Source organism: Lepisosteus oculatus, chromosome 3, assembly GCF_040954835.1.
Source record: "Lepisosteus oculatus isolate fLepOcu1 chromosome 3, fLepOcu1.hap2, whole genome shotgun sequence".
Classification (NCBI taxonomy): Eukaryota; Metazoa; Chordata; class Actinopteri; order Semionotiformes; family Lepisosteidae; genus Lepisosteus; species Lepisosteus oculatus.
Genome location: NC_090698.1, coordinates 69,106,358 through 69,117,191, shown reverse-complemented (window position 1 = coordinate 69,117,191; position 10,834 = coordinate 69,106,358). Strand labels below are relative to the sequence as shown.

The following is a 10,834-nucleotide window of genomic DNA, read 5'->3' as shown; positions in this document are numbered from 1 at the left end:
CCCTCTGCTCTTCGCCTGGTATTGGTCGTTCTTTGGAGCTCCTACCTCGCCTTTGTTTTTCTGAACCGTCTCCCGTCTCCCGTCTCCTCACTATAGGGACCATGGAACTTGCCTTTGACCCCGTCTCTCGTCTAGCCCTTGTTTATTTTGGCAGCTACTTTCCTGCCTCTTGACCACCCAAGGTGCCGCGCGGGGTTCATCCTCCCGTTTGCACAGCGGGTCATTCGTGACACTTGTACAATAGAATGGCTAAACCGAAGAGACGGATTGCTGTCCCGGATGTAGCTCCGCTCCACCCGTGCTGGGGTTCGAGCGCGGGCACAGAGTGGACACCTAGATGAGGGGCAAACTCTGCCACTGCCACAGAACGCGGCACTGTCTAGGGGAGGGCACTTCTGTAACCTGATCAGTGCAGCGAGTCCTGATACGTGTATGAAGCTACACGGAACACCGAAACAGTAAATGAAGCAGAAACAACACAACGTGCTGATCTGATAGGGGCTAGATCTTGGATAAGCTCATGCCAGAGCCTTGTACTAGGCACTGAACCTGTAAAGAAGGCAGAGACTATAGAGCGTAAGAAATGAATTTACATGGAATTAACAGCTCACTGCTCATAAAGGTCAGCAGCTGGTTTTTCATGTTATTGTGAAATTTACAGGAAGCCAGTGAGGCAAGAAAAAAAAACAATACAAGCATTTTTGTTTGGGTTAAGTTTCAAGCGGCCGAGCCTGTTTTATTGCACAAACCAGACTGGAACAAGACCATCAGGCGGATCCCAGACCAGAGGAGGTGCTGTTCGATCTGAGGATCTCGTGCAGCCTAACGATGCTGGCTTCAACAGCACGGCGTCTTAGATTGTTCCAGAACGCCGGCCACATGTTAACTGCAGCTATGAAATCAATTGTAACAAGGTGCTAAAAACCAAACATGCAGAAAAAGCTTTGTGTGGCGCCAGGTTTCCGTGGGCGACATCAGAGCGAGCTGCGGACCCGCTGGCTGGAGAGCCCGGTCAGCCTCTCGCACACCTCCCAGTCCTTGCGGGCCAGGGCGGGGTCGCGGGCCAGCGGCGCGGGCTGCCTGAGCGAGCAGTCGCTGTCGAAGTATTTCCCGGTAACCCCCTCCACGTCCTCGGACACGGCGCAGTAGATGGAGCTGACGGCGCCCTCCTCGGAGGACTGCGGAGGAGAGAGGGAGAGAGCTGGGGGTGGGGGCCGGGCCAGGCGAGCAGGGCCGCACGGCGCCGCAGCAGCCTGGCTCAGTCCGCTTATTCATGATATCCCGACACGCCGATCTGTATTCCTTTGAACACTTAACTTTCTGGGCGTTAAGGCAGTTCACTCTGCTGCTTTACAATTCTTGGCACCTGGGTGCATTCTGTATGGGGTTTGCATGTTCTCCTCCTCTTTCATTTGAGTTCTCCCTGGGTGCTCTGGTTTCCTTCCACCTGGGTCATGCCACAGAGTCCCCTGAGTCCTTTTCTAAATGATCTGATGATGGCGTGGTGCTGCATCGGGACAAGAGCCTGTGTGTCTGTGGAAGGAGTGGCTCTCCAGAGGATTTGGGAAGTATAATTTACTGGAAAGTAATGCTTTCAGTTGTTGTTTTGTATTAGTTTGATAGTTGCTTCTACAGAGCTCATAAGCTTATTTTGAAAAGAACAGAATCAGAGCAAAGCTCACATCAAGTCCTTTACATTTCTCTTAATGTACCACAGCAACTTTTGAAACAGTGTGAGTTAATAATTGTCTAAATCCCTTTACTTTTATTTGCTCCTGATAAGATTTTGTGCACCCAGAGTCTAGGCTGTGCAGGCAGCAGTGAGCAGAACTTTGTCTTACAGATTAGTCTCCTCTTTGTGAGAACTCAAGACATTCACAGGACAGCTTAAGCCCTTTAATATTTGGAGCAGAGTAGTCCTGGTTACATTGAGGTTTTGGTACAATTGGTTCTTGATATTCTATGATATTTCACAAAGTTGTTAAGCCAAAATGGCCGCCCTATAGCTTGTACTTTTTGTTTTTCTGATTCACTCATGCAAGGCCTTGTAGGGAAGCAGACCCTTGAATTAAATGGGTGTAGATCTAACCACTGTGAGTGACTGTGCTTTCCAGCCTTAACAGTTTTCTCAGTAGTTATTGTCACGATCGTCATCCCTGCCTACCAGCAGGTCCAGGAGAGAAGCATAGGCTTCATCACGGTTTCCAGCTGAGTCTGGGTCTCAGAGCGCCGGGCCTCGTTACCCTGGTTTTTAATCCCTGTTCTTGCTCCAGATCCCATTCCGGTTTTTAAACTTGCTTGTCTCGGATTGATCCCCCAGTTCCTGGACTCTGGACTGCGCCCCGGTTTCCCCCTTTGGACTGTCTGGTTTTGTTTGCCTGCACCAATCCCGCCCCCCCCCCCCCCCCCGGGGACTGGATCACCGCTGTCACGCCCCCGTCTGTCAACCCATCCTGATCCTCAACGTCTCCTCCCTGTTGTCCTTCTCCACTTACTTCCGGATTATACTGTCTGCTTAGGGTCCTGAACTACGCTTCACGTGAGCCTGGAATGGGTCCTGTTACAGTTACGTAAAGATTTCAGGGGGAGGGGGTGGCAGGATTGGATCTGCTCTTGGTTAGTCTTTTGGGGTTATTAATTTCACAAAAAAGACCTCTGTTAAATTGACCCTAGTTTGCCATCTCCTATGGTTTTCTAATTGAAGAATACTAAAATTACCAATGTGACTGTTGGCCTTGTGTTGGGTTTAGTGTTAGGCTGTCTAATAAGGCAGGCTGTGAAACATGACAGCACTAGGGTTGGCTCTGGGTGGTGGTGGTGGTGTGTGAGGAGACAGTTACAACATAGGAGTCCAGCTTCAGTCATAGTCAGCTGGTGTTTTGACCAAACTAGTAACGAGAGTGTGTGAGTGGGTGTGGTGAGGTTTTCTCAGGGCTGGCTGAGACAGCCGTGAGACTGAGACTGAAGCTGAGGGTCACATCATACAGTAGGTCTGTTTGGTGCTCCCCAGCAAACGTGAAACTGCTGAACTGGGCTGAGCTGCTGATACCCCCGGCTGGGGATGTATGGGGTTTATTTCTTCATCTTCCTTCTGGGCCGACAAGGTCAAGGAGAGACACAAGAGTATTGTACAAAAGGGAGTATTGCTTGTTGAAGATCAAGGGTTGTCTTCCGCATCATAATTACCTTAAAGAAGAAAAAGCCAATGAGATTGAAGATCAGCCGGACCACCACGTTATAGTGTCTCATCACCTCTGTCATCACAACACCGGGGTGCAGAGAGTTTGCAGTCACGCCTGCGGAGGATAGCACAGAGTTAATGTCACCCCCTGTGACTAAGACAGCGTACCTGAAGGACACTGCACAGAACACACAAGACACACAGCTCTTAGGGACACTGCACAGGGTTTATATCAGCCGCTGTGTCTAACACAGTGGACCTGAGGGACGCTGCACAGAACACACAAGACACACAGCTCTTGGAGACACTGTACAGGGTTTATATCAGCCGCTGTGTCTAAGACAGTGGACCTGAGGGACGCTGCACAGAACACACAAGACACACAGCTCTTAGGGACACTGCACAGGGTTTATATCAGCCGCTGTGTCTAAGACAGTGGACCTGAGGGACGCTGCACAGAACACACAAGACACACAGCTCTTAGGGACACTGTACAGGGTTTATATCAGCCGCTGTGTCTAAGACAGTGGACCTGAGGGACGCTGCACAGAACACACAAGACACACAGCTCTTAGGGACACTGCACCGGGTTTATATCAGCAGCTGTGTCTAAGACAGTGGACCTGAGGGACGCTGCACAGAACACACAAGACACACAGCTCTTAGGGACACTCCACAGGGTTTATATCAGCCGCTGTGTCTAAGACAGTGGACCTGAGGGACGCTGCACAGAACACACAAGACACACAGCTCTTAGGGACACTGTACAGGGTTTATATCAGCCGCTGTGTCTAAGACAGTGGACCTGAGGGACGCTGCACAGAACACACAAGACACACAGCTCTTAGGGACACTGCACAGGGTTTATATCAGCCGCTGTGTCTAAGACAGTGGACCTGAGGGACGCTGCACAGAACACACAAGACACACAGCTCTTAGGGACACTGCACAGGGTTTATATCAGCCGCTGTGTCTAACACAGTGGACCTGAGGGACGCTGCACAGAACACACAAGACACACAGCTCTTGGAGACACTGTACAGGGTTTATATCAGCCGCTGTGTCTAAGACAGTGGACCTGAGGGACGCTGCACAGAACACACAAGACACACAGCTCTTAGGGACACTGCACAGGGTTTATATCAGCCGCTGTGTCTAAGACAGTGGACCTGAGGGACGCTGCACAGAACACACAAGACACACAGCTCTTAGGGACACTGTACAGGGTTTATATCAGCCGCTGTGTCTAAGACAGTGGACCTGAGGGACGCTGCACAGAACACACAAGACACACAGCTCTTAGGGACACTGCACCGGGTTTATATCAGCAGCTGTGTCTAAGACAGTGGACCTGAGGGACGCTGCACAGAACACACAAGACACACAGCTCTTAGGGACACTCCACAGGGTTTATATCAGCCGCTGTGTCTAAGACAGTGGACCTGAGGGACGCTGCACAGAACACACAAGACACACAGGTCTTAGGGACACTGTACAGGGTTTATATCAGCCGCTGTGTCTAAGACAGTGGACCTGAGGGACGCTGCACAGAACACACAAGACACACAGCTCTTAGGGACACTGCACCGGGTTTATATCAGCCGCTGTGTCTAAGACAGTGGACCTGAGGGACACTGCACAGAACACACAAGACACACGGGTCTCGGGGATCCCCTCACACAAGAGGAACACAGAGACCCCCCAGCCTTGACGCTCTTGCCACCCAGAGGTACGCGCCTGTGCCCTGCAGCCTGTGGGCCAGCTCGTTGGTGCAGAGGATGTTGTGCAGCTTGGTGTGGTTGTACACGCTGTCCATGGTGTACGTCAGGTTCTCCCCCCGGAAGTGAGAGAAGTCCACCTTCCCCCGCCAGTGATTGGCTGAGGACACATTGACGATGCGGGCGGGGGCGGAGCTCTTCATCAAGTCTGTGGCGGGGAGCAGAGAGACAGCAGAGGGTGAGAAGTGGAGTCGGAAGGCCGAGGAAAAATGAACTTTGGGGAGGGGGAGAAAAGCAGAGAAAAAAGAGGGGGGCGACAGAAATAGATATCTTTGGCCCCTGGCCATTTACTGCACTGCATTAGACATAGCAAACCATAGAGTTCTAGTAATGTATTCTGTATAGAAATGTTAATAATTGAGTTTAATTCTGTATCTTTTTATTTTCATTCAGGTTACCGCTTGGTGTTTGCTCAATAAAACTCTGAGGCCTAGAATCCTGACTCCCATGTCATTTTTGTATGGAATTTGAGTATCAAATTGTCAGAAACAGCCAAGGAGGACAGTGCACATGGGGAGATCTAATGATGTTTGGAAAGCTTTTACTTTCTGAAACATCAGAAATACTTCTTCAGGAGCGGAATTTTCCTAATGCAGTCTTGAAAGAGCCTGAAATTAACTACGCAAATCTGCAGCCTCAGTGCAGACTCCGGTCTGATACACAACTCTCCTTTCTGTTTCACTGGTTTCTTTTGCAAGTTGTGGAAATCATACAGGATACCAAGGACTTACATTCTGAATTTCTAATGTTGAAAGACGTTATTTTTTTATTCTTTGTCACCAAGAACCAAATTGGCTACCTGTGACATGGAGCCTAAATGAGCGCTTGACATCTCCACTCTGCGGCAAAAACACAGGTGACAACGTGAAAAGACACAGTGCTTCCCTTCCCCTCGGAGTGGAGTAACAGAATGCTCCAAGACTGTTCCTTCCTAGTGTCTTCAACGTATCAGTGAATTCTCAGAAACAAAATATAGTCCATATTACCTCTGCTTGCACACGCAAATTGAAATAATGACATCTTCCTTTTTTACATTTTTTTTACATCACTTTTTTTAAAATGTCGTTTTGTTCCGCCTCAGATTCGGCAACCCTTCAGCCTGGTGCCGTAGGTGATCGTCTAGTTTGCCTGTGTGGATGGGTCGCCCGCATTCAGAATCTGCTCGGAAGTGTAAAGACGAGACCAAGACGAATTGTTCCCAGACCTGAAGATGCTCATCTGTGAAGCGTGGTCTGGCTTGGGGATGCACGCCCACGTCTGGAACTGGCTCAGTCATCATGATCCAGGACGACGTCGCTAATGCTGCCAATCAGTATTGATAAACTGGCACCAAGTGACCCCTGACCCCTGATGTGATGCCATGTGATTGGTCTCAGAACTCACCTAGCAGCAGGTTGGTCAGCAGGAAGGGCCCCAGGTGATTGGTGGCAAAGGAGACCTCCAGGCCATCCTCTGTGATTCCTCTGGGCAGCCCTGCAGTGCGGAGTGTCAGACCAGTGAAACCTACAACCTCTCAAATCGAAATAATGGCCATCTGACCAAAACTGCTTTGGGGACTTCTATAGCAAGCCAAGAACAAGACAAAAACAGCAATGTGTTTGCAATTGTATATTAGGAAAAATGACTTTTGAAAATGTTCACATATTAAAAAATAAACTGTCCGAAACATACTGAGTTTAAGATGCTGGTAAACCATGAAAAGGCAAAATCAGTTCGGAATAACAGTGACAAACCACAACTGTGGACACAACAGTACCAACAAATAATGTGGAGATGTAACAGAGCCCAAGACTACAGGATACACTGCTCAGCATCCTGGATTCAGTAATAACCTAGACCTAGACAGTCCTCAGAAATTCAGCAAAATCGAAATGAATAAAAATGAGGGTTGTCTGAAATATTGAGTTTACCAGAGAAAGAGATGAGCACGTGAACTTTTGAGTGATTTCGGTTGCTTTGTCTTGTGAAAGAAGGTAATACTGCAATAATGCAGCTGTGCAGTTACATTTTTCCCAAAGGACTCTTGAAATGTGTTTAGAAATTTCCTTTGTTTCAGTAATGACATCATGATCATCAAGCAGCAGCTGTCTTATACAGATCATAGGAAGTATAAGGTTCAATATGCAACAGGGTTAAATCGAAACGTTGTTAAGCTCTGTGAATGCGGAGGAAGCCAGACAGACCTTTTCTGTGGGTTGTTAACAGAGAGATTACAGCACATTTCAGAACAACTGGAAGGTGAAATTTAAACCGTGTCAGCAGTACAATTGCATAACCGTATGTACTGTGTATATGAATCTAATATACAAGCGCAAGAGTCTCCCTCTGACTAAACATTTCTGGTAACTTACAAGGATGTTCTGAGGGAAAAAAAACTGCTTGGGAATGTTTGGGAATGTCTGTGTTCAGAGCACAGCCAGAAAAGTGACACTGTTATGTGTCCCTGTAATTCCATTAACTGTAAGAAATAAAAGCATTTCCAGATCTCGCTGGACTGCGCTGTGACTTTGTGCCTCCCTAGAGGGGCAGGGGAATCCGAAACACCGTGAACACTGCGAGTTCTCATCCCGGGCTCATCGTGCCGTAGCGGGATTTCAGAAGAGACCGAGCTGCCCCCCTACCCCCCCGTCTGCCCCAGTCCCTTCTGACTGACCGGAGGCCCCAGCGTTGTTGACCAGGATGTGGAGCTGTTTCTCTTCCTGCAGGACGCGGCGGGCGAACTCGCGGACAGACCGCAGGGAGCTGGTGTCCAGCAGGCGCAGGTGCACGTTGGCGTTGCCGGAGCGGGCGCGGATCTCCTCCAGGGCCCTCTGGCCCCTCTCCGGGCTGCGGCAGGCCAGGATCACTCGGGCCCCGCGTCGCGCCAGGTCCAGGGCGATGAACTTCCCGATCCCTGGGCGAGCCAGAGGGAGAGCCGCGGGGACCGAAATGACTGGCGAGCCGGCAGATGAACACGACCACAACTGGTCATTAAATCTGCCTTCTCGTTTGAAGTTATTAACGCTGGAGAGATGAATTTGATAACCATGCCCTCATGCGCTGTAGATGAGTTGAGCAAATATTGCCTAGCTTGGTAAATACTGGTTAAGGGTTTTATCCATTTCAGTGTATCCTTTATTAGCAGCATAATAAATATTAAATATTGATTCGACTATGCACAGCTTTGCTTTATTTGTTATTTTGGCAGAACACAGACACGGTGTGCCCCAGCTGAGCTGAAAGAGACGAGACGGGAGGAGAACAGGGAGCTGGAGAAAAACAGGGAGACCAAGCGACAGGAGTGGAGTTCCATGACACCTGAGAGACTGAACTCTACACTTTTGTACTTTTCATACTGTGCACAAATGATGACAGAAAAACCATGCCCTTTGATAGTCAAAAAAGGGCAAGTTTAGGAATTAGTAATTCAATTTGTGATCCCATTCTGATATTTGAAACTCACCATCTCAATATCACAATTTAGCAGAACAGCACAGGCATGGCCAAGTTACATCACATTAGTAGATTTTGCTAATATGTGTAAAGTTTTAGATTTAAGGATTTCTATCATATCCAAAGCTATTTGGATTTGTTACCTTTAAACCTTGAAACCTAAGACCCTGACTGAGTAATTCAATAACATTTAAAGGATATGTAAATTATTTTACAATAAAAACGTGTTATAGTTTACAGGTATGTTTGCATAAAGCAATTGTTACATTATAAGATTTTTAATGTATGGTCATTAATATATTCTGATTCTGTTGTTTCTGTAACATTTTCTGATTGCATGGAATACTTTTTGTATAATGCTTAGATTTTGGAATTGTGTGTTTTTAAGATCTATTTCTGTAATTGTCTACAATGGATATTTTGAAGCAACTCTGTATTGGATATAGCGATTAGAACATGTATGGATATTTTGAATTGTCTTCTGTTTCTTAATAAATATATTTTTTACTGTTATCCATTAACCATAGTTTATAACCATAGTTAATAACTACACTTGTTTTATAATGAAAGTATTAACAAATTAAAAATTAAACTGATTGTTAGTGGCTTTATATGCTTTGAGAATATCGATCTAGCGGTTAATTAATAACACGTTTGTTTGAGGATCCAATAAACAGGGCTTAATCTAAGCACTGGGTTTGTGAATTCAAAGTCCTGATCGAAAAATTGTCATTCTTATCTTTCTACAATAAAATTAAGGTTCTACTTACTACAGCGTGTCTAAAATTTTAATGACAAACATCTGTGCTTCACTCCAGTACAGTTGACATTTTTGCTGAATTTGCGGGCCTTTAGCTTGAGAGTTTAAAAGGAAATCAAGAGGGTTTTTTAACGTAGCTACTAATACAACAGTTTTTATTAACTGCTCACGCATACTGTAGTTTACCCAGTATGATTCTCTATTTTTTTAATTAAATATGGTAAATGTTGTAAATATGGCTAAATGACATACTTGGATACTTTACACCAAGAATCTTTATTAACAGTTCTTATTTCTTTTCCACAAACACTACTGAACGCTTTAAGGAAACTGGTCATGCTCCTATCATATCTATATTGTAACTCCGAATTTTTTTCATTGCGGTGTAAGACCGATTAAAACTTTGCTGCCAGACGACTCACCCGTGTTGGCGCCTGTCACAATAGCCGTTTTCCCGGTCAAGTCCACTTTGCAGGCTCGGGGGTCCCACGACCCCTTCCTCTGAGCCCGCACCACCAGCCCCAGGATGACGGTGGAGAACGCCCAGAGCGGATGCTGAAAAATATCCGTCCAGGACCATGCCATTGCCCGAGACTTGCTCTGTCCGGGACAGTCACACAATGAGTAGAAAACTTCACGCAAGGTTGTTGAACTCCTACAAGCCCATTCAGGTTGGACTCCGGGCGGTTAAGTCCAACATCCAAGGTTATATGCGAACATCTGTCCCTGCACTGGGTCTTAAAGACAGGAGAGTATCATTCGCTTACGTTTATCACTTGGAATTGTCTCTTCCGTCATCATAGCGGGTGTGTATCGTATACTTACCTGAGCGTCTTTCTGGAGTAAATCGGATTTACCAGTATGTTACTCTTTCTCAGGCTGAAGAGCACGTTGATCCGGGCGCTTTAAGTTTTATTTTCTGAGCGGTTGTCTGGGAATTCCGATGCAACGGGAGAGGGGAAGCCCAGGTCTCCTCGAAACTTCCCACCAGCTGGATTTACACTGTGCGTTTTTGTTTTTAAACTTTATAAAATCTCCGCCTGCCCACAAATCACACCACAGGTGTATGACTTAAGCACCCTCCTTCACCGCTGGCAAAGGGCGTCAGCTCACACAAGCGCGTCTCCGCCGCTCAACCGGCAGCGCCACTTGTCGCTTACCGATGAAAGCAGTAACCTTATGTTTACCAGCTGAATCACGAAAGGGACAATTATGTAATCGACACGTCTGCTTTTTTTAAAAAAAAGAGTTGAAGAGTTGGAATGAGGACCTCTTTCGTTGAATTACCGATGATGTATACACATTTTCTCAAGAGAAAAACTTGACTGCACACACTGAGCACTTTCATGGGTGAAAGGAAATGTCAGCAGAAAGTGAAGAGGAAAATCAAAATCTAAAGTATGTTTATTACAATTGTATTCACTATATCAAACTATACTACACTATATCACTATATCAAACTCTGAGAGGTTGGGATGACTCTGTCAAGCCACACAATCAGCCGCATGACCTCTGTGTGCAATAACAGTGGGACCTATTTTTATTAGGAGCAATGCACCTGTCTCTTTGAGACCCCTCAGTTGGGTGGTAAATGTCAAGCAAAGGTCCAACCATAAAGATTACAGAGTTTTCAAACCAGCTCAGGGATAGAGCTGTAAAAAGGTACAGAACAGGAGAAGGGTA

General features: G+C 46.8%; 1 protein-coding gene across 2 annotated transcripts; it reads right to left on the bottom strand.

The window, feature by feature from the left end:
* Positions 1 to 698: 698 nt before the first annotated feature.
* Positions 699 to 10,236, bottom strand: LOC102682417 (retinol dehydrogenase 12). Of its 2 annotated transcripts, none has more exons than XM_006626692.3 (7): positions 9,977 to 10,236; positions 9,574 to 9,751; positions 7,613 to 7,852; positions 6,343 to 6,432; positions 4,919 to 5,107; positions 3,187 to 3,296; positions 699 to 1,178 (listed from the first exon to the last, which is right to left on the bottom strand). In XM_006626692.3, exons 2-7 carry the CDS (start codon positions 9,734 to 9,736, stop codon positions 975 to 977), a joined length of 996 nt encoding a protein of 331 aa, XP_006626755.1. In that variant the 5' UTR covers positions 9,737 to 9,751; positions 9,977 to 10,236; the 3' UTR covers positions 699 to 974. The 2 variants fall into 2 exon arrangements, with proteins under 2 accessions (XP_006626755.1, XP_015216801.1); XM_015361315.2 differs by having other exon boundaries at positions 9,574 to 9,888; positions 9,977 to 10,235.
* Positions 10,237 to 10,834: the final 598 nt, after the last annotated feature.